Source organism: Halichoerus grypus, chromosome 10 (genome assembly GCF_964656455.1).
Source record: "Halichoerus grypus chromosome 10, mHalGry1.hap1.1, whole genome shotgun sequence".
In the NCBI taxonomy this organism is placed as follows: Eukaryota; Metazoa; Chordata; class Mammalia; order Carnivora; family Phocidae; genus Halichoerus; species Halichoerus grypus.
In genome coordinates, this window is record NC_135721.1 from 116,517,268 (window position 1) to 116,537,524 (window position 20,257).

At 46.2% G+C, this 20,257-nt stretch overlaps 1 protein-coding gene across 2 annotated transcripts; it reads left to right on the forward strand.

The window, feature by feature from the left end:
- Positions 1-855: 855 nt before the first annotated feature.
- AAR2 (AAR2 splicing factor) lies at positions 856-17,883 on the forward strand. Of its 2 annotated transcripts, none has more exons than XM_036064623.2 (4): positions 856-929; positions 3,638-4,446; positions 7,347-7,576; positions 16,541-17,883. In XM_036064623.2, exons 2-4 carry the CDS (start codon positions 3,690-3,692, stop codon positions 16,706-16,708), a joined length of 1,155 nt encoding a protein of 384 aa, XP_035920516.1. In that variant the 5' UTR covers positions 856-929; positions 3,638-3,689; the 3' UTR covers positions 16,709-17,883. The 2 variants fall into 2 exon arrangements, with proteins under 2 accessions (XP_035920516.1, XP_077913279.1); XM_078057153.1 differs by lacking the exon at positions 856-929 and adding an exon at positions 1,048-1,247.
- Positions 17,884-20,257: the final 2,374 nt, after the last annotated feature.

A 20,257-nucleotide genomic window follows, 5' to 3' on the forward strand; every position in this document is an offset into this window, starting at 1 on the left:
GCCTCGGTTTTCTCTTCTGTAAGCTGGGAATATTAATATCTACTTACTAGGGTTAGTGTAAGGCTTAGAAGTTATATATGAATGGCCTGCCCTGTGGATTTTGGACTTACCTAGCCAGTCCTCACAATCATATAAGCCATTTCTTTGCAATAAACCTCTTAATATATGTCTCCTATTGATTCTGCTTCTTTGGTTGAACCCTGACTGACAGAACCATGCAGCACAGAGCAAGACCCCCAAAGAGAAGCCGTTTATTAATGCAGTCATTAATTAAACTTGTGATAAATACACACACCCAGCTGAGCCCTTGTGTCTAGAGCCCTTGTGCCCAGCCTTCCTGCTGGGTTCCAAGGAAACAACAGAGAACCAGACAGGCAAATTCCCTCCCTCGTGGCAGCTTGTAGCCTGCACGCCTGAGGACAAGGGATGATTATGGCCACAGGGATCCGTGTGGTGGCTACTGGGGCTGAGACTGGTTCTTCTCCGCCCTGCGGGCTGGATTTCTGACAATCTCCTCTAGGACTGATTGTGGTTGGAAGCTGCGACCGGGTGGTGATACTCAGGTGGAAACTGGCTGACTGGGACCATGACTGATCATCTGATGTGGCTACTAGGCAGCCATGCTCTTGACCCCAGCTTCAGCGACCGTGACTGATTGAGACCAAAGGGCCAGGGCTGGTGGATGTGTTTCTGGAGCAGGATATACATAATTTGGTGAAAGTTGTTATCCATGGTTCAGGAGCTAAGACGTGTAACTTAAACTAGCAAAAGGCAACATTTGATGGGGCGGAACCTGCAGGCGCGGACCGTTCCTCCCGAGACCAAGAGCTCTGCCGGGCCGCTTTCGCCGGCGCTCCCGTCCCGAGCCAAAGCGCGAGAACTTCCGGTGCGTTTCGGCGGTGCTTGAGAGCGGGGAGAGTCCGCAGCTGGTGAGTGCGGCCGCCTGGCCTGTTGGAACTTTTCTGCTTTCGTTGTCTCTGTGGCCCGGCCACCCTTTTCCCGGCTCGGGATCGCGGAGTGCCCTGAAGTGGGGCGCCTCGCCGGGACCCGCGTCCCGCCCTGTGGGCCGGTGCTGGGACCCTGGTGGCTCTGCAGGCCTTTCTCCCCGATAAACCGTCACCAGAGCCCCGGTCGCCAGTACTTCTTGGGGCACCTGGGGTAACTTCGCTATTTCCCTAACTTGAGAACTTGGGTGCCGGAGACCTTGGCGGCGCCCGATTTGGTTCTGTCCGACTCTGTAATTTCGGGTAAGGTAATTTGCCCAAACCGACCCTTTGTTTCTCATCTACAAAATGGATATCATGTTTTTATTAAATAAGTGCTTATCGAGCATCTAGTGTGTGCTGGAGGAACAAAAACACTCAAGTCTCACGGAGGTGACAGCCCTCTACTAAACATAAACGCAAAATTGTAGCCTGATCAATGAAATGGGAAGGTACAGGGTGCCGGGGGAGTGAGGGTCCCACGGGATACCTGACCTAACCCCGGGTCAAGCAAGCTTTAGTGAGGAAGTGAATATTGAGCTGAGATCAGAAAAAATGATTTGAGGAAGAGTTTTTTTTTACCCAGGGAGCCTCCTGCTTGAGGGTCTGTAAGAGGCCAATGTGGCTGGAACAGAAATCGGGGGGGGGGGGGGGGCGGGGGGGATGCGGGGGTGCATGGTATGAAACAATCAGGAGTTGGGAGGGGCCAGGAAGCCCAGGCCTTGTAGGTCTTATAGGTCATGGTAAAAATTCTGGTTTTCCCGGAGCCATAAGAGAAGCCACTCAACATGGCATTAAGTGTGGCTTAGATTGGCATTTTGAAAAGTTCACTCTGGCTCTTGGGATGGAGAAAGGGTAACTTGGAGTAAGGAGGTGATGGAGAGAAGCAGCTGGATGTGACTTTGTGCATCCCAGGGCATTTTCTCCGTGTCAGGCCATGTACCAGCTGCTGAAGATACAGGGAAGAGAATTACAGCTGGTGTAATTAGAATAAAGGAATGTCATTATCAAGGAGGAGCACAACCACAAGGGAAAATGGCTAGTTGATGAACAATTATTCTAAATGCAATAGCTCTTCATTTAGCAAGTATTTATTAAGTACCTTCTGAATTCAGGGTTGGGAATAAGATGATGATGATGCAAATTATTTAGAGCAGTGGCTTTCAGGCTTTTTTGACTGTGACCTACAATAACTAATACATTTTACCTCATGACCAAGAATCCATACAAACACATAAAACTTCAGAAGACAGTTATTATCTTTATTACTCATGATGCACGCTGGGTTTTTTTTTTTTAATTCTCCTTCCATTAAAAAAAAAAATTAATGCTGGTTGAGACTCTAAATTGATTTCTTAACCCATTAATGAGTTTTGACTTGCAGTTAGGAAAAAAAAAAATGCTGATATAGGGTGAGTCATTTGTCGTGGTTTGGGGTTAAGATGATAAAACATTGCCCCTAACATTTTTGGAACCAGGTTGGCCTTCCTTTCCTCACTGTTTTATTTTGTTCTGTTTGCTTAACATAAAAAAGAGTAAGAAGAATTAAACAGGCAGCTGGTTCTTCAGTTTGTGAAATTTGGGGGTCTTGTTCGTGCATCCGGCTGGGTTGGAAGTGCCTAGAGGTAGTGGTGACTGTCCTACTCTGTGGATGTTTCACAGATCATTGTTTCAGGCAAAGATCTGGCACGGTGCGGGCGCTCAGTGATTATTTGTTAAATTGAATAGGTAAGCATCTTGGGACTAGAAGGTTAGATAATAGTTTGGATTAAATTAGTTCATGTTGGAACCATTCCTATAAATACCACCCAGGCAGTGTCTGCCTGCCTACACGTTGTGCCAGTATGTCCCCATGGATAGTTCAGAGGTGGGTAAAATAAGTGTTCTTGCTCTTTCTCTTCTAAATACTGATCCTAGGCCAGCCATGCCACCTGAATCCATTCTGGGGAAGGGATCCAGAGTTGCCACTGACTGTAGGCCCTATGGGAAGTTGTTTCACTCCCTGGACTTCAGGGGTTTTTATGTGTAAAAGGAGAGGAGGAGGTTTGTGGTTGAAAAGCTTTCTGCTTCCGACACATTTTGTGAATTTTAGATGCCGAGCACCCACTTTCCACCTTCTGTCCATGTCTGGGCCTTCCTTGAGGCTTATGGGAAACTGGGTATATGCTGGATTTAATCATCCTTCTCAGCTCCTTGGGACTCTTCAGCAATAGGGTTTAGGAAGAGTTATAGTGTGAGGCAGTTTAGGCACAGTTGTAGTTTCGAATAGACCACCCAGGCTTTCCCCACCTTCATCCTGTTGTGAGAGAGAGATCTGGGAGCAGATCCTGAGTGGACAGTGAGAAGAACACTGGCCTGGAGGACAGGGTACCCAGGTTCTAATTTGTGTGACCTTGCATGACCCTGAGCACGTCACTTCTCCTCAATGTCTTTCTGGCTATGCAGTGAGTGTTCTTTCTCAATAAACCAAAACACAAAATCCTCTTCTTCCTGAGTCTTACTTTCCTCATCAGTAAAATTGATGCAGGGTTGTGGCGAGGATTAAGGGAGATAATTATGTCAAGGGTCTGATTCAATCTGGCACATGCAGAATCCTCAGCAAATGAAGCATCTTTCCCCAAGTTCCAGTTAACTCTGATTTCTTTCTTTTTCAGTTGTTCTGGAAGACAAGAGGGATTCTCTTTTTGGTCACCTAGCACTGATCCCATGGCTGCCATGCAGATGGATCCTGAGCTTGCCAAGCGCCTCTTCTTTGAAGGGGCCACTGTGGTCATCCTGAATATGCCCAAGGGGACAGAGTTTGGCATTGACTACAACTCCTGGGAGGTGGGCCCCAAGTTCCGGGGTGTGAAGATGATCCCACCAGGCATCCACTTCCTCCACTACAGCTCTGTGGACAAGGCCAATCCCAGGGAGGTGGGGCCTCGTATGGGCTTCTTCCTTAGCCTGCAGCAGCGAGGCCTGATAGTCCTGCGCTGGAATGCCGTCCAAGAAGAAGTAGACCTGTCCCCAGCCCCAGAGGCTGAGGTGGAGGCCATGAGGGCCAACCTCCAGGAGCTGGACCAGTTCCTGGGCCCTTACCCATATGCCACACTCAAGAAGTGGATTTCACTCACCAACTTTATCAGCGAGGCCACAATGGAGAGGCTGCAGCCCGAGAGCCGGCAGATCTGCGCCTTCTCAGAGGTGCTTCCCGTGCTCTCCATGAAGCACACCAAGGACCGCGTGGAGCAGAATCTACCTCGCTGTGGTACTGAGTGCAAAAGCTACCAGGAGGGCCTGGCCCGGCTGCCAGAGATGAAGCCCAGAGCCGGGACAGAGATCCGCTTCTCAGAGCTGCCCACACAGATGTTCCCGGCAGGGGCCACGCCAGCAGAGATAACCAGGCACAGCATGGACCTGAGCTATGCCCTGGAGACGGTGCTCAGCAGGCAGTTCCCCAGCAGCCCCCAGGATGTGCTTGGTGAGGAGAAACAGGATTCTTGGGGAGTGGGCCAAGGGATGGGTGTATAGTAGGGGGTACCTCTCGGGTTATCTAGTCCAGTGGTTCCTGTACTTGGCTAGGAAGCAGGCTTGCCCAGTCCCCCTGGAGACTGATTCAGGAGAGCTGGAGTAGGGCCCCAGCAGGATCTGTCTATGTGTTTGTATCATAAACAAGCACCGTAGGTGAGCCTGCTGCAGCCAGTGCTGTTTGGGAAGCACTGAAGTGGCCCAGCCCCTCATTTTATAGATTGAGGTTCACAGAGGGAAAGGATTTGGCCAACTATGTGGATGAAGTGAGACCAGAGCGGCTCCTGGTTCCCAGCCTCCCATCTGCCTCCTCAGTTTTCTCCTGATTCTCTCAAAAGTGTTGGTCTCCACTGGCTTAGACCAGGATAGTGATTTTTTAAAAATTATTATTGTTTTTGTTATTTTTCTCCCTTATTGCAAAAATAATATATGGTCATCATAGAAGCAAAACAAACAAAAATTCCCTCCCAGTTCCCACCACCTAGAAATAACCATTTTGTACACTTGGGTGTATTTACTTTTCGTCTTTTGCATGTTTATGTCTCCATGTGCAGCATTTCATTGCAGTCTCTTCTCTGTGTATTTCTATGTATTTCCCTTTAGTCTTTTTTTTTCTTCCTCAATTATATGTGTTTGTGCGTATAAATGATTTTTTACAAAAACAAGATTACAGTATATTATTTTGTAATCTGCTTTAGCGTAAACGTTTTTCTGTGTCACTGAAACAGGCCCTCCTCGATAGCGGCTGCCTATGTGCCATAGTTATTGAACCAGCCCTCTGTTGATGGACCTTTAAGATGTCCCTGTTTTCCCTGTTGTGTCATCTAATGAACATCCTCGTGTGTACTTACACATACATTTAGGGTTGAATTGCTGGATCAAAGCCGTGTGTGTTGCCAGCTGGCGTGAGGCTGTTGCCCATCACCTCTGAAATGGCGAGTTAGCAAAGGCCTCTTCCAACGGGATGGTTGGAGAGTGATGTCGTTTCAATTTATATTTCTTTGATTCTAGTGACAGCAAACATTCGTCACATCTTTAACAGCTATTTGTATTTTTTCTTTTACAAATTGTCCAGGTATTTGCATATTTTTCTGTTGGAAGATCAGTGAGAAATTTGAACATAGGGCCCTTCATATCATTGGCTCTCTGATAAAAGGACACATTTTAATGGGTGCATCTTAATGCATTACACAGTATTATCATTTAATAAGTAACACTTAAGAAATTCTGGCTTAAAAATGAACAGAAATCCTGTTTTCTACCTCTTAAACGTTTTAGTTCTTCAAAGTAATCTTCTGAAAGGTCTGTTGCAGGGATAACTTTGTATCTTCCTGACAGCTCTTTGAAATTATTTCTGATCTCATAACTTAATTTCAGACTAGGTCAGAAATGCATGAATTTAAGTAAATGCCCTAATTTCAGAGAATAAGCTCCTGTTTTCACAAACCAACCAGGTAAAGCCAACTGTAGAAGCAAATCATTAACCTCTATCATAGAAAGAAAATTTGACAATATCTTGAAAATGTCAGTTCAACATCCAATATATCTGGACCAGGCAGCTAGACAAACTTAGTTCCACAAGCCTAGGAATAGAGAACTAGTTTTTCATATCTCTGGGGGTGACAGAGATCAAACACCATGCATTTAAAGAGGTACTTGGTGTTGAGTGCATCTGTTCTTTTTATGGCCCATGTATAGGTATGACACCACAGAAGCCCTCATTAAATTTGAAGCCAGAGAGAATGTCTCTGATCAATAGCAGTATATCTTGGCAACCAGAGACCCAGTTGCTTGCCCAGGGACAGTGGCTTCTGGATCATGGCGTCTCTTTGTTTCAGACAGGCATCTGGTGGAAATGTGGGAATAATAATAGCTAATATTTCTTGAGCACTCCTTTGTGCCAGGCATTATTTTAAATGCTTTATGTGAACTATATTGATTTATTTAATCTTCCCCACCGCCCTCAAATAAGGAAAATGAGGTATAAACAGATTGAGTAACTTGCCCAAGGTCACACATCTCTGAAGGGCGGAGCCGAGATTTGAACTCAGGTAGTTTGGTTCCAGAGCTCATGCTATTAGCCACCAAGCTGTTCATAGAGGTTAAATCACAGAGCCCTGTGGTTAAACAAATGCAAGTGATTTGGGCTAGCAGGCTAAGCCTGGAACAAGTACTCACAAATTTTCCTCTTCTGGGAAGCTCTGGAACTGTTCTCACCCAATAGGAATTTTGTTTTATCTTCACATTGTTCCCATTGCCAAGCATTCGATGTGTGACCTTGCGTAAGTCCCTTGACCTCATCTGTAAAATGAGACAGATACCACCTTCCCTGAATACCTTGTGGAGTTGGGCTGGGGATTACATGGTGTAATGCAGCATTTCCCTGGCTCTGGAGCAGACCGTTTGCATCAGAATTACCCGGGAAGCTTTTTAGAGCTAAAGATACTGAGGCTCCATCATCTGTCCTCAACCGGGCTCTCCATGGGGGAGGCTTGGGCAGCTTTATCTTCAACAAGCTCTCCTAGTAATTCTGATAGGCAGCCAAGTTTGGGATCCACCTGGCATAATACCCATGGACACATTTTGTAAACTTTCTAAGTGCCAGGCAAATACTAGGTAGATCTCTTCTCTTACAGTCTGATTTTATAAAACCACAGTTTGGTTTTTTGTAGCTTGAGTTTAGAGCAGTTCAGCAAACTTGAACTGAGCATGTACTCAGTGCAAAACCCCACCTAGCAGGAGTGCTCTGCAGGAGGCCACCGCCCATTGCTGAGGTCCAGTAGAATTGGTGGCCTCGTAGCATCAGCTGGCACTCCAATCTCTCAGGATCATTCTCCTCTCTGCGCCTCTCAGGTGAACTCCAGTTTGCCTTTGTATGCTTCCTCCTGGGGAACGTGTACGAGGCCTTTGAGCACTGGAAGCGGCTCCTGAATCTCCTGTGCCGCTCAGAAGAAGCCATGGTGAGGCACCACACCCTCTACGTCAACCTCATCTCCATCCTCTACCACCAGCTCGGCGAGATCCCGGCCGACTTCTTTGTGGACATTGTCTCCCAGAACAACTTCCTCACCAGCACCTTACAGGTGAGCCATCTTTTGGCTGACACCCACGTGGGTCAGAATTAAGGCGAGGATGTGTGAAAGCCCCTTCGGGAGGGTTACTTTTTTGTTGCAGTTTCCTAACCTCGGGCTGTTTCCTGGTTCTCTCTTGCATTCAGTTATAAGTTCCGTGATGCCAGAGACCCTCTCTCTATACCACCCTCCCCCTGCCTTGCCCGAGAGTGCCACGCAGTGGGGTACTTGGCGTTTGAATAACCTCCACCTCTATGAGTTATTCAGCTCAAAACACTTTTTCTTTCTCCCTGTAGCCATAAGTTGGTATAACCCAGTAGGACAGAGTTTTGAAGCTTGTTATTTCCAGGGAAACATCTGCAGCTCCTTAGATCTCATTTAAGCATTAAAGTAACTTTGATTTCCTGTTCAAACAAAACGTGCCAGTTTCTGCAGAGATTCTCTGACAGAAAAAGTGAAATTTGCTTTTAACTTGGCAATTAAATCTTCATTATGAGTGGTAATTAGGGAAGAAGCTTCAAACAACTTACAATCTTCATCCTGTGCTATTTCCTCCCTTTGCAAATAGATTAGCTTCCTTTATGTTCTTGGGACAGCCTCTGTCACTCACATTTTTAACTTTCTCAAGTGTGGAAGAGGCAGAAGCTGCAATCTGCCAGTTTCCATACTTTTTGTTCCATGAGCTGCTTTTTTCTCCGTGTGTGTGTGTGAGACCACTATGAGGCCCACTCCTTTGAAGGTGGCTACTCACTAATCTACCACTCCCACCCAGGGTGAGAAAAGGAACAAACATACAGTAAATGCCTGTTGAGTAGCAGGCATCATGTTTATCATGCTACTTGGGTTCCCTCATTTAATCTCTCTGGAGCCCTTCAAGGCAGGGAGGATTATTTCCTATTTACAAATGAGAACATTGAGACTCAGAAAGGTTAAGTCACTTATGTAAGGTCACACAGCTGGTAAGTGGCAGAGTCAGGATTTGAACCCAGGCCTGAGTCTTGTGATTATGCTCCTGTGTCCTGAATATAGTGTAGATTCCCCCAGTAAGGATTCTTGGTTGACATCAGTGGAGACACCGTGAGGGGCTTATTTCTCAGAGGCATGGGATACTTTTCTACAAACAACATACTATTGGAAGAATCCCTGTAAGCGGGCAGCTGACTTAAAACCCTGGCAGTTGGGGGCCTTGTGCAGACCATGGGGAAAGTTGGTCAAGCTGATGGCTTGAGCCTGGTGTGTTCCACTTAAACAAAAGAAAAGAGTTATAAAACTGCTCTTTTATTGGTTCTTGACATAACAGAGAGAAATTAAGTCCCTTTATCTCTCCTCTGAAGGGGAAATACCACTCTACCCCCAACAAGTTCCTGGGTTACATGAGCTAGTAACTGATGAGGGGTGAGAGGGGGCATCAGCTTGCTGACTTACATCTGGCAATGACCCATGGGAACGATGTGCTACCCTTGTGATGTGCGTTAATGCTGTCACACAAACCTAGGAGGGCCACACTGTGTCGTTGGCTGTCCTGACCATTGTCAGCAGAGCTGACAGACAGCTGAGCTCTGATTGCTGACGCTACATTGCCAACAATGATTTATGAAACAGAGAGGGCCCGGCTGGATTGCTAGATGCCCAGGTGGGGTGTGCAGAGCTGATGGTTGGAAGAATTCTGCCTGGACTTTATACCAAGAAAATTTGATGTCATTATTTGGAAAAATCCAGGACGTGTGCCTTTAAAAAAATATATGAACACATATTTTTGAGCATCCTATCTTTATATATGATATTTTCCTGAAAGTATTGAGGGATCCGTATATTAGGGTTCCTGCCCTCAAGAGATTTATTTATTGATTTAGCAGGTATTTGCTGAGCATCTGCTATATTCAATGCCTAGAAATATAGCTGTGAACAAGACAGAGTCCCTGACTTGCAGCTTATATTTTGGTAGGAAAGTAAACAAATGAATTGATCAAGTCACTCCAGACAGCGTTGTTTAGAAGGTGGTCCTGCCCCAGTACCATTTACCTGACATGGGCCCTGAGACCCTTTTGGTCTCATCTAGATTGCATCAGTTTGTCAGCTTCCATGCCTACCCCTGTCAGTGCACCTATCTCCCATGCTGCCACCTGAGTTACTCTGAAGTGCAGATCTGATACTATTTCTCTGCACCTCCTAATTGCCTAGAAAGTTAAAAGCCCAAACATAGATCACAAGGCCCATTCTGATCTGGCTCCTGATCTGTTCTCCAGCTTCTCCTTCCTCTCCTTGTTTTCCCCTGTCAACTTCAGCAATAGTGGTCTCCTTACAAGTTCAAGGAAATGCCATGCTGTTTCAGGCCTTTTTTCTTTTTTCTTTGTTTTAATATTTTTATTTATTTATTTTAGAGAGAGAGAGAGAGCACAAGCAGGGGGAGGGGCAGAGAGAGAGAGAATCTCAAGCTGACTCCACGCTGAGCATGGAGCCCTATGCAGGGCTCGATCCCACAACCCCAAGACCATGAAATGAGCTGAAAGCAAGAGTTGGAAGCTTAACTGACTGAGCCAGCCAGGCACCTCCCCCCCATTTTTTTATCATGGTAAAAAAACACATAACATGTATAGTATTGGTAACTATAAGCACAGCAGATCTCTAGAACTTTTTCATTTGGCACAACTGAAACTTTATGCCCGTTTCATGCCTTCTTAACTGAACATGATTTTCATTCTGCCTGGTGTGAACTTGTTCATCCTACAAGATGCCCTCAAGGCATCCCTCTCTGTGAAGCCATTCCTGATCCCTCTCCTTTCCATACTATTAGCCTACTTTGGACTTGTCACTATTATATTACACAGGCTGTGCTTGCTGAAATGTGTACATTGTCTGCCTGACTTCCCCACTAAGCCGTGAACTTTTACCCAAAGCCTGGTTTGTTGTTCATCTGGTTGTTTTCAACACCTAGTCGAGGCCTAGCACTTCTCTCACATTGTGTTATTGGGTATTTTTAGATGGCTAGAGCACATAATTCCTGTGGTAGTGTAAATAGATGCCCCTAATATGACAGGTGTAAATGGTGCAGTCTGATCAAAGGGCATTATAAGCACTAAAAAGGAATTGGTTAATTCAGGCTAGGGTTGCAATTTGAGGAGGAGAGAGCGGATCAGGAGTGACTGTGAAGGGAGGCGTTTAGCCATGTGCTGGAAGGATGACAGATTTCAACAGGCACAATGTAGAAAGGATATTACAAGATCTTTTTTTTTTTTTTTTTAATGGAGAGTTACCATTGGTACCATCTTGGCAGTGAGAATCTAGCCCCCCACACGGAGGCACTCACTCAGGATGTGTGTGAGTGAATGAATCAGCCCATAAAAGCTTTCTTCAGCCAGCCGCCTGCTCTGCCCCCCAGGTAGTCAAGTAAGTGGAACTGGCTTTCTTACTTAGGAGCTTAAATGGCTACTACCCATGGAGAGGGACTGGTGTTTGTATGTGTAAGCACTTAAAGGCTGCCACATTAGCTGGTATAAAATTAGCCACATAATGGTCTCTGCCATTAGAGGCCCTTTTGAATAGATGCCACTGGTTTTTATAAATCCCATGGATTTAGCTTGAATAAAAATTATTTGTTTTACAAAAATAGATACAGTTTTTTCTTTTATTAAAAGCAACTTGAATCACCATAATTTGTTTAAAACCAATGAAAGGATAATCTGAATTTAATAGTATGTTAGAAAATGAGTTATGTACAAAATAAGGATTCTCATTGCTGATTGCATAGCATTTAGGCATATAGTCACATAACCTGTTTTTTTATTTTATTTTATTTTATTTTATTTTTTTAAAGATTTTATTTATTTATTTGACAGAGAGAGACACAAGCAGGGGGAGGGGAGAGGGAGAAGCAGGCTTCCTGCAGAGCAGGGAGCCCGATGTGGGGCTCGATCCCAGGACCCTGAGATCATGACCTGAGCCGAAGGCAGACGCTTAACGACTGAGCCACCCAGGCGCCCATACCCTGTTTTTTTAAATACTTTAAGTCACAATAGGCCATCTATGCTTTCCAGCTTCATTTCTTGCCAATATTCTAAATGCCAGTGTTCATCTTTAACTCTTGATGGAAGACACTGGCTCTGAGTGATGTCTGTAGTATTTTTACCAGAACACCTGTCATGATCAATTTCACCTATCTACTTGCACACCTTCTGCCATCAGCTATCACTTTTGCACACTTATTGTGTGCATTATTTCATTTAGCCCTCACCACAGTGCTCAGAGCTAAGTATTTAATCTCACTTCACAATGAGGAAACAGGATCATAGAGGTCACATGATTTTTCCCAAGATCACCGGAGCTAGTGGATGGCAAGGCTGAGTTTTGATTCTGAAGTCTGTGGTGGGCTCCCATTTATTTTTCCCAGATGAAATATCCTAAATTCTTTAAACCGACCTCAGAAGACATGGTTCCTGTTGCTTTTTACTCTCCTGGTAATCATTGTGAAATGATAGTTTTATTTAACACCATTTTCTTCTTCTGCAAGTAGAAATAGAATGTTCTACCTCTGGCTAGTTTCATTCTAAGTTGAATAATCATTTGGGAATTGAAAAAATTAGGAAATTTCATCTTTTTTGTCTGTCCAAAAAATAGGATAAGGTAGTGACTCAGCTACCTACCTTGATATTTTGAATTTCTCAAGGTGACCTGACTGAACTCAATTTATTTAATTTGGGTTTAAAAGAAGGCTTTTACGTTTCTGGCTAAAGTAATTTACAGTTTTAGAATATACAGACTTAATGATAAAAATATTAATACCTTTTTCTATATTTAAAGAAAAATACCCAAGGGGTGTGCTTTTAGTTTTAGAGAAATGCAGTTGTTTGTGAAATGTTGTTGTCCTCTTTCAAAAGTATTTTTAAAAGATCCAGGATTAATCTTCCGATATTAAGATGATTCATTTCTCAGTGATGTTAAGAAGCGTTTACTCGACTTCACCTTAACAAGTAAAATAAATAGATCATTACCAAGTTTTCTGAAGAAGCCATAAAATTAAAAACAAGAGAATCAAAGTAAATTATTGTTTGAAAACTAGGTAATGTCTGTATATCTCCTTTTCTGAATTATGGGTTTTTAAAATATCAAGTTTGTAAACGATTGGGACAAAAATAGATCACTGGATGCCAGGGGCTTGGGTAAGGGGAGGGTTTGACCACTAAGGGGCAGCACAGGGGAGTTTTTCGGAGTGACAAGACTGTTCAGTATCCTGATTGTGATGGTATGTGGGCTTCAGACTCATAAAACTAAATACCAAAAGAAAAAAATTAATATCTTGATTATGTCATATAATGGTTGCATGGGTGTACACATTTGTCAAAACAAATTGAACACTTAAAATGGGTGAATCTAGTTGTATGTAAATTATACCTCAATAAAGTTGCTTTTTAAAAAAAGTCAACCTGGGCTGTGCCCTGGGTCCTGGAGGCCTGCAGAGGGGACAGTTCCAGAAGCACCTGGTCTCCAAGTCCCCTGGCTCCCCACAGGGCAGTGCTGAAAATATGATGAATGTATTAAGTCTGTGTCGAGACAAAAAGAAGGCCTTGGTAGGGACGAAGGATTGAGATTTCCCTACTTGGACTGGATCTCGCTTAACATTTATTACTTGCTCGGCGTTTATCACCATTCTCATCTGTACAGTGGGAATAGTAATTTCCTGTCCTCTTACCTCCCAGGTTTATAGTACACAGGCTTGTAGTAAAGATTAAATTGACAAGTTCTTTAAAAAGGACAAAGCACTTTTTAAATTAGAAGCCTTATTTTTCAGACAGAAGGTTTTCTATTATACCTGCCTCTGGTTGATTTTACTCCCAGGAATCGTTTGAGAGATGGGTGGGAAGGATGAGTGATGAGTCTGAGCCCAGCCTGTTTGGACCTGTCACTGCTGGCCATTGCCAAATGCAGGGCAGTCCCTGCATCTCATTCATATCTGTTCAGTGAGCTTCCTTTGGGCCCTCACTCTATGCCAGGCCCTGGGCGATATGCTGTGTGTGACACGTTGATAAAAAGGACTCATTCTGTATTCTTAAGGAGCACAGATACTGTGAGCACAGTGTGAGAAATGCCATAGAAAGGTTCAGGCCCAGTGCTAGGGGAACAGAGGCTGGAGCAGTTCATTTCAGGTTGGGCTTTTGTAAGAGACCTGTCACAAGGAGGTGGCTTGTGAGCTGGTGACATTCAGGGGCCACCTCCTCCCCAGGACGAGTCCTTTATTTTGTCCAGCACCATCACATAATTATTGAGCAATTATTTGGTGCCAAGGACTTGTGCAAAAGTGAACCAAAAATGGATTTTCATAGAGTCTATGGTCTTCTCATTCTTTTGCTCATTAAAACACCTCATGGGTCCTTTATGTCAGACCCTGTGCCAGGAGTGAGTATGCAGTAGGAGAAAGAGTCACTGCTTTGGAGTTGCTCCTTGTCTCTTGGGAGAGCTCAACAGTAAATGGACTGTTACCTAACTGAGATTGAAGCTACGTTCGCCGTAACCCTGGGCGCTGGAGGAGCATAAAGGAGCACCTGTGCCATTCTTGGTCTGGGAAGACATCCTAAAGGAGGTGAGGTCTCTGCTGAACCTGAGTCACTAGTAGAAATCAGTAGGTGACGAAGGTGAAAGCAGGGATGGAAGGGTGTTCTATGCCGAGGACAGAGCACATGTGGGTAGGGGCACAGGAGAAGCAGTAGAGCGTGTTTGGCAGCTGCTCAGCGTGGCTGGAGAGGTGGGGCTGTGTAGGGAGGGGTCCAGTTTACTGTGGAAGGAGGGGAGCAGGAAGAGGCTTTTGCAGCTTCAGCCAGCAGGCTCCCCAGGACCTTGGGACAGACCCAGGGGTATGCAGGGCCTCTGGAACTAACGCTGTTTGAAACAAGGCTTCTCTGCTTCCCGTGCAGGGCCCCTCCCCAGAGCTCCGCTGGGCTCCGCAGTCGGCACTCCAGGGCAAGCCCCGTTAGCTGCCTGCAGACAGGCGGCCGGCTTCCCTGCCGCCCTCTGCCACCGTGCTCACACAGCCCCTCTAACTAGTTATCGGTGGGCTGTTTCGTTGTGGCTGTGCTGCCTGCTCCTGTATTTAGTCGATTCCCAAGTTAATGAAACCAAATTCTGTAACCCCCCACTTATGCTTCTGCACATCCACAGCCCCCAGTCACTTCTGTCCCTGCTACCACTCTGACAAAATGACTCCAAACAAAGACCACTGAAATGAGCTTCCCTCCTGCCACCAGGCAGTGGAGAAGCAGCCGTGGAGTACCCCTGTTAACTTGGTCAGGTCAAGGCCCCCGGAGCCCAAACTCCTTCCATGGTGATCTGCAGGCCGGCTACAGCAGGAGACAGATGTGGAACAAAGAGCTTCCCCCACCCTGACGCTCCTGCTTCTGTGGGGTGGTCTGGGGAAAACTACTCCTTCCTTTCCTGTTAGTTTTCATCCAGTCACTTAACTCCTCTTAGCCTCCATTTCCATAAAATAGGTATTCTGGTGCGTCTTCCCAGAGCATGGTGAGGATCTGTTGGGATACTCCGAAACTTCTTTGAACTTGAAAACAGTAAAATAGTATGAGAAGGAGTAACGAGTTTGCTGTTACTCTTAGAAGTGATTGGGATCCAGGAAAATCCAGCATGGAGTGTCAGATGTAGAGAAAATTACTGCTCTGCCCCCTGCTCAATGTTTATATCAGATGAAACTGAATTAAAAAGAACATCAAAACAAAGGATTAATATCCAGAATATCTAGAGAACTACAATAACTCAACAACAAAAAAAACCTGACTAAAAATGGGCGAAGGACTTAAATAGACATTTCTCCAAAGAAGACATAGAAATGGCCAGTACATCTACATGAAAAGGTGTTCAGCATCACTAATCATCAGGGAAATGCAGATCAAAACCACAGTGAGATACCACTTCACACCCATCAGGATGGCTATTATTAAAAAATAATAATAATAAATAAATAACAAAAAACAGATCTTGCCAATGATGTAGAGAAATGGAACCCTTGTTCATTGCTGAAGGGTGGCCTCCAGGGGTTGGTGGGAGGGAGAAATGGGAAGTTAGTGTGGGTAAAGAGTATCAGTTGGGAAGGATGAATAAATTCTGAAGATGGATGATGGTTGACAGTTGCATAGCCATGTGAATGTACTTAATGCCACTGAATTGTACACTTAAAAATAGTCAAAATGGTAAATGTTATGTGTATTTAATTTTTAAAATGATAATGTAAAAACTGGTTAAAATGGTAGGTTTTGTATTATGTACATGTTACCACAACTTTATTTTTTTTTTAAGAGAGAGAGAACATGTGCACGAATGGGGGGGGGGGGGGGAGGTGTGCAGAAGGAGAGGGAGAGAGAATCCTAAGCAGGCTCCGCGTCCAGCATGAAGCCCGACGTGGGGCTCTGTCTCACAACCCTGAGATCATGACCTGAGCCAAAATCAAGAGTTGGATGTTTAACCTACTGCGCCACCCAGGCGCCCCTGTAAGCACAATTTTAAAAGAAGAACATCAAAGACAACTTTCAAGGGGACTAGAAACCTCTGACTGGCAGCCTGTGGCCCATGAAGATTAGAGCAGCAGTTCAGCCTCGTTGGCCTAGGGCCTGGGACTTTATGGGCTGCAGGGGCTTATAAGCCCTCCAAGCTTTTCTTGGTACCAGCTGGTGTAGTTATAGCCCAGGTGTCCAGGAGAGCTCCCCAGGGGACTGGGCCAGGGTGATGGCCCCCCTGGCCTTACTGTCAATGGGGCATCTCTGCCCAAGATAGTAATTTTCCATTCTAGTCCTGCCCCAGCTTCTCAGCTGGGTTTGGACCTTCTTTCTTGGTTTGGGGGGAGCACAGCAGGTGTCCTGGGCCTGTGCCAGCAGCAGCTGATCCACCCGCCCCAGAGAGCTGAACACCATGAGGAAATTTCCACAGCTTTCTCGGCCCCCTCTGTGTTCTCAGGAGTGACTTATCCTCTGTTCTCTGTAGGTTTTCTTTTCCTCCGCCTGCAGCGTTGCCGTGGATGCCACCCTGAGGCAGAAAGCTGAAAAGTTCCAAGCTCACCTGACCAAGAAGTTTCGGTGGGACTTTGAGGCAGAGCCAGAGGACTGCGCCCCAGTGGTGGTGGAGCTCCCTGAGGGAGTAGAGACTGGCTAACTGGGAATACTGTCGGCCAGGGGAGGTCCCTTCCCCCACGGCTGCCGTGCTGGCCTCTCCATTCACCCCTTCCTTCTGGGACCTGCGGGGGTAGCGGCCCCACCAGGTTCTGCAAAGATGGAGCCAGAATTCCCTCTTTCACCAATAAATAAGTTTCTTCAGTGCCCAACAGGCCATATGCATCCTGAAGGCACATTCATGGGTTCCCGTCATGGGAAGGCTAACCTGACCAGATTCCATACGGGCTCTTTCAGAAGCTCTTGGGAGAGACCTGCCTCAGCAGCACCCTGCTTCCTTCTGAAGGAGAAGAATGTGAGCCAGTAGCCTAAGAAAACTGATTGTTTATTCCATAGGATGGTTAGAAAACAAGAAACCCTGGACTGCACAGTGTCTGAGCTATCAGTTGGTGATTTAAAAGTTAAACAGGGTGCTAGGGAGATGAGCTAGAATTTCTGCCTGTCATTGAATGGGAACACATCACAGAAGACATGGGCATGGGACCACTCAGGAGCTCCAGACTGGGGAGAGGGGACCCAGAAGACAATTGGGTTGAGTCTGACAAGTGGGCAGCTTTGGCTTTCTCCAAATAAGTCCCTTCCTTCTGTCCAGAGGTCCCAGTGGGTAGTTGTCCAAGACTGCTGTGGCTTCTGACCTCAAGGGCCTTCCTAATGCCACGTCTCTCCCATCTGTTCCATTCTGAGGCCTCAGACCCAGAGGTGAGACTTGGCAACCCTTCCATATGGCCCCATTCCTCACCAGAGCCACCATGACTCTCTCCAATGACCTGGAGATTCAACAACAAAGAGAGAGGTTCTTGCTCTGGAGAGGCTTCTTTGGCCCCGTTGAAGTTCTGTGCCTTTATTCAGGGCTCTGGAGATGACCTGGCCAACCTCGATCTTCCCAGTCCTGCTGTGGAGCTGTCAGCCACAGGAGTAATGATGCTCCCATTCCCTCGGAGTCCTGAGGGTGTGCCTGTCACACACAGGTCCTGCCACCCTGACCGCAAACCACTGTACTACGACAGGAGTCCCTGTGCCATTCTTTTCCAAGGTGCGGCTGACACCAGGTTTCTGAATGAGAATCCATGCTAGTTAAGACTTTTGGTTCCACTTGTTTCCTTGGAGATGTTTTTCCAAGAGCATAATGTACATTAAAGTCTTTGAGTTGAGACTAAATCCCCTTGTGTGAGTCTCTCCTGCAGTTAATTTGCCCACTTCTCAGCTGCCAGGCCACTGTCCACAGACACACTTCTCCCTACTGAGTACCAGGCGACCCTGCCTGATGTCTTCAGTCTCTAGAGGAGGCAAGCACCCAGTGTTACCTGGCGCCTCTGAGATAGGCATACCTGAAGGAAGGATTGAGGCCCTGTAGCTTTGTAATCAGAAGTTGTTCTCTTCCTCCTGAACCCCACTCATCACAACTACTTGGGAAGCTTGTTAGAAGTGCACATTCCAAAGGAAGGAACTCCTGATCCAAGCTACAACACGGATGAACCCTTGAAAACGTTGTGCTGAGTGAACGAAGCCAGATCCAGACCCCATGTTGCATGAGTGCATTCATATGGATTGTCCAGCATAGATCCACAGGGAGGGAAGTTAGTGGTTGCCAGGGACTAGGAGAGTGGGGAATAGGGTTGACTGCTAATGGCTACAGGGTTTCTTTCTGAGGTGATGGAAAGGTTCTGGAATTAGTGATGATTGTACAACCTTATGAATATACTAAAAGCCACCGAAAATGTGCACTTAACATGGGGAATTTTATGCTGTGTAAATTATATATCAATAATAATTTTTTTAAGTGCATATTCCCGAGCCTCACCCCGCAGGAATTCCGAGGCAGTGAATCTGGATATGGCCTGGGTCCGAAGGCACACTCAGTTCTGAATAACTACCTAGAAGTGACAGCATTGCAAGTTAGTACCTAGAGCTCTGCTGGGAGAGGATGTTTCGCACGGACGTTGTCAGGGCAGCACCTAGAAGTGGGGTCACGTGACTTTGTTCTGTGAACTGTTGGTCTTCTGTCTACACAGACCTGCTACCCCCACCACCCACACAAGCAGGGGTTAAGAGAACTAAGTGCTCTGTTCTGTTACTTCACTTACTCCTCACAAAAGTAGGGGGTAAGTGCTACTCTTCTCCCCATTTTATGGATAAGAAAATGGGCTCAGAGAACTTCAGTCATTCTGCCGGGGCCCCACAGCTAGGAAGGATTGAGGGCAAGAGTCAAGCCCAAGCCCCTTGGTGTCCAGGGCCCCCGACAGCCTTCCCCTCTCCCTGCTTCATCTGGAGCCTTGGTCCTGGTGCCAGCCAGCTGTGCGACTTCGGACAAGCCCCTTCCCTTCTCCGGGCCTTGGTCTACTTACATATAAAGTAAGAGAGTTTGCTCGGATTTGGGGTTTCTGATGTAGATTCTCCAGGCTCCCTCACGTATTTAAAAGTGGACTGTTGTGTTATTTTAAATGTTTTCAAAAGGGAAACTACGTTTGCACAGGATAACGTGACGGCTGACAAAAAACCAGTAGGTCTCTTGTTTGGGGCTGGAGTGACATCGACTCCGTCTTCTGCGTGTCCCAGCTGGCAGTCCTCTATGTGTCTTTGATGAATAAAAAATGTGAAAACAAATTAATTATTACTTAATACTTGCAGTTATTTCTGGAAGGCAGAAACCTTGCAAACACAGAGCCGGTGGCTTTGCTGATCTGTAAAGCTCCTTCCAGTTCTAACACATCTAAAAGTGAAGCTATTGGCAGGACCTGGCCTGATTTCCAAATCCCTTCTAATGCAGGCCTCCTGAGGTCTGGCTCTTATTTGCAAGGCTGCTTTATCCTATTAACAGAATCAGCAGAGGTAGCAAGTCTCCAGCCACTCCCACTGTCCCCACGACAACCCTCGCTGATCTGAGCCCATCCCTCTAATTTCTCACCGCTTGAGCAGCGGAGTAGTTCCCCGCCGTGGACTGCCTCTCACCATCGATAATTACTTTCCCACGTCATCCCTTGTAAATATTATTTAATATGCCCAGGGCGCCGTGACATGTTGGTTTCTCCAACTAATCAGACTCTGGCTTGACCAAAATGCCATGCCCTGCTGAAACGGGGGCTGGAGATGCTGGGTGAAAGCCTGGGTGAAGCCGTCACTGAGTCTCAGCCGCATCACATCTGCCAGATCTCAAACAGAACGGAGTGGGGACCCTGGGCTCCTGCCCCGGACTGGCCTCCCTGCTGAGGTGGGGCTGGTGGTGGGAGCCAGAAATAGTGTCAGCTGTTCCCTGCTGGGGGGGTAAGGGTGTGTCCCCAACCTGCCAGGCCTCCTGTCCTGCATCCTCAGTCTGGTACTCACCAGCCTCAACTCACTAGGTTTCTCTGGAGAACAGAGATCCTAGGAGCTGTGGGTTAAAATGTTTGGTGGGAGGAAGGTAGGAGAAGTAGGGGGCTTCTCAGTCCAATGTCAGATGGCCTGTGTGAAAGAAACTCCACAGGTCTGTCTTTCTTGGATCTTTGTCTATCTCCTTCCCTCCCCAGATTTCTCCAAGTTTCCTGTGTCACCTCCA

Excerpts from the sequence above, each read along its gene's own strand:
- AAR2 (XM_036064623.2), top strand. The coding sequence starts at position 3,690 with ATGGCTGCCATGCAGATGGATCCTGAGCTTGCCAAGCGCCTCTTCTTT. Across the intron at positions 4,447-7,346 it reads CAGCCCCCAGGATGTGCTTG|GTGAACTCCAGTTTGCCTTT; the intron begins GTGAGGAGAAAC and ends TGCGCCTCTCAG. Across the intron at positions 7,577-16,540 it reads TCCTCACCAGCACCTTACAG|GTTTTCTTTTCCTCCGCCTG; the intron begins GTGAGCCATCTT and ends TGTTCTCTGTAG.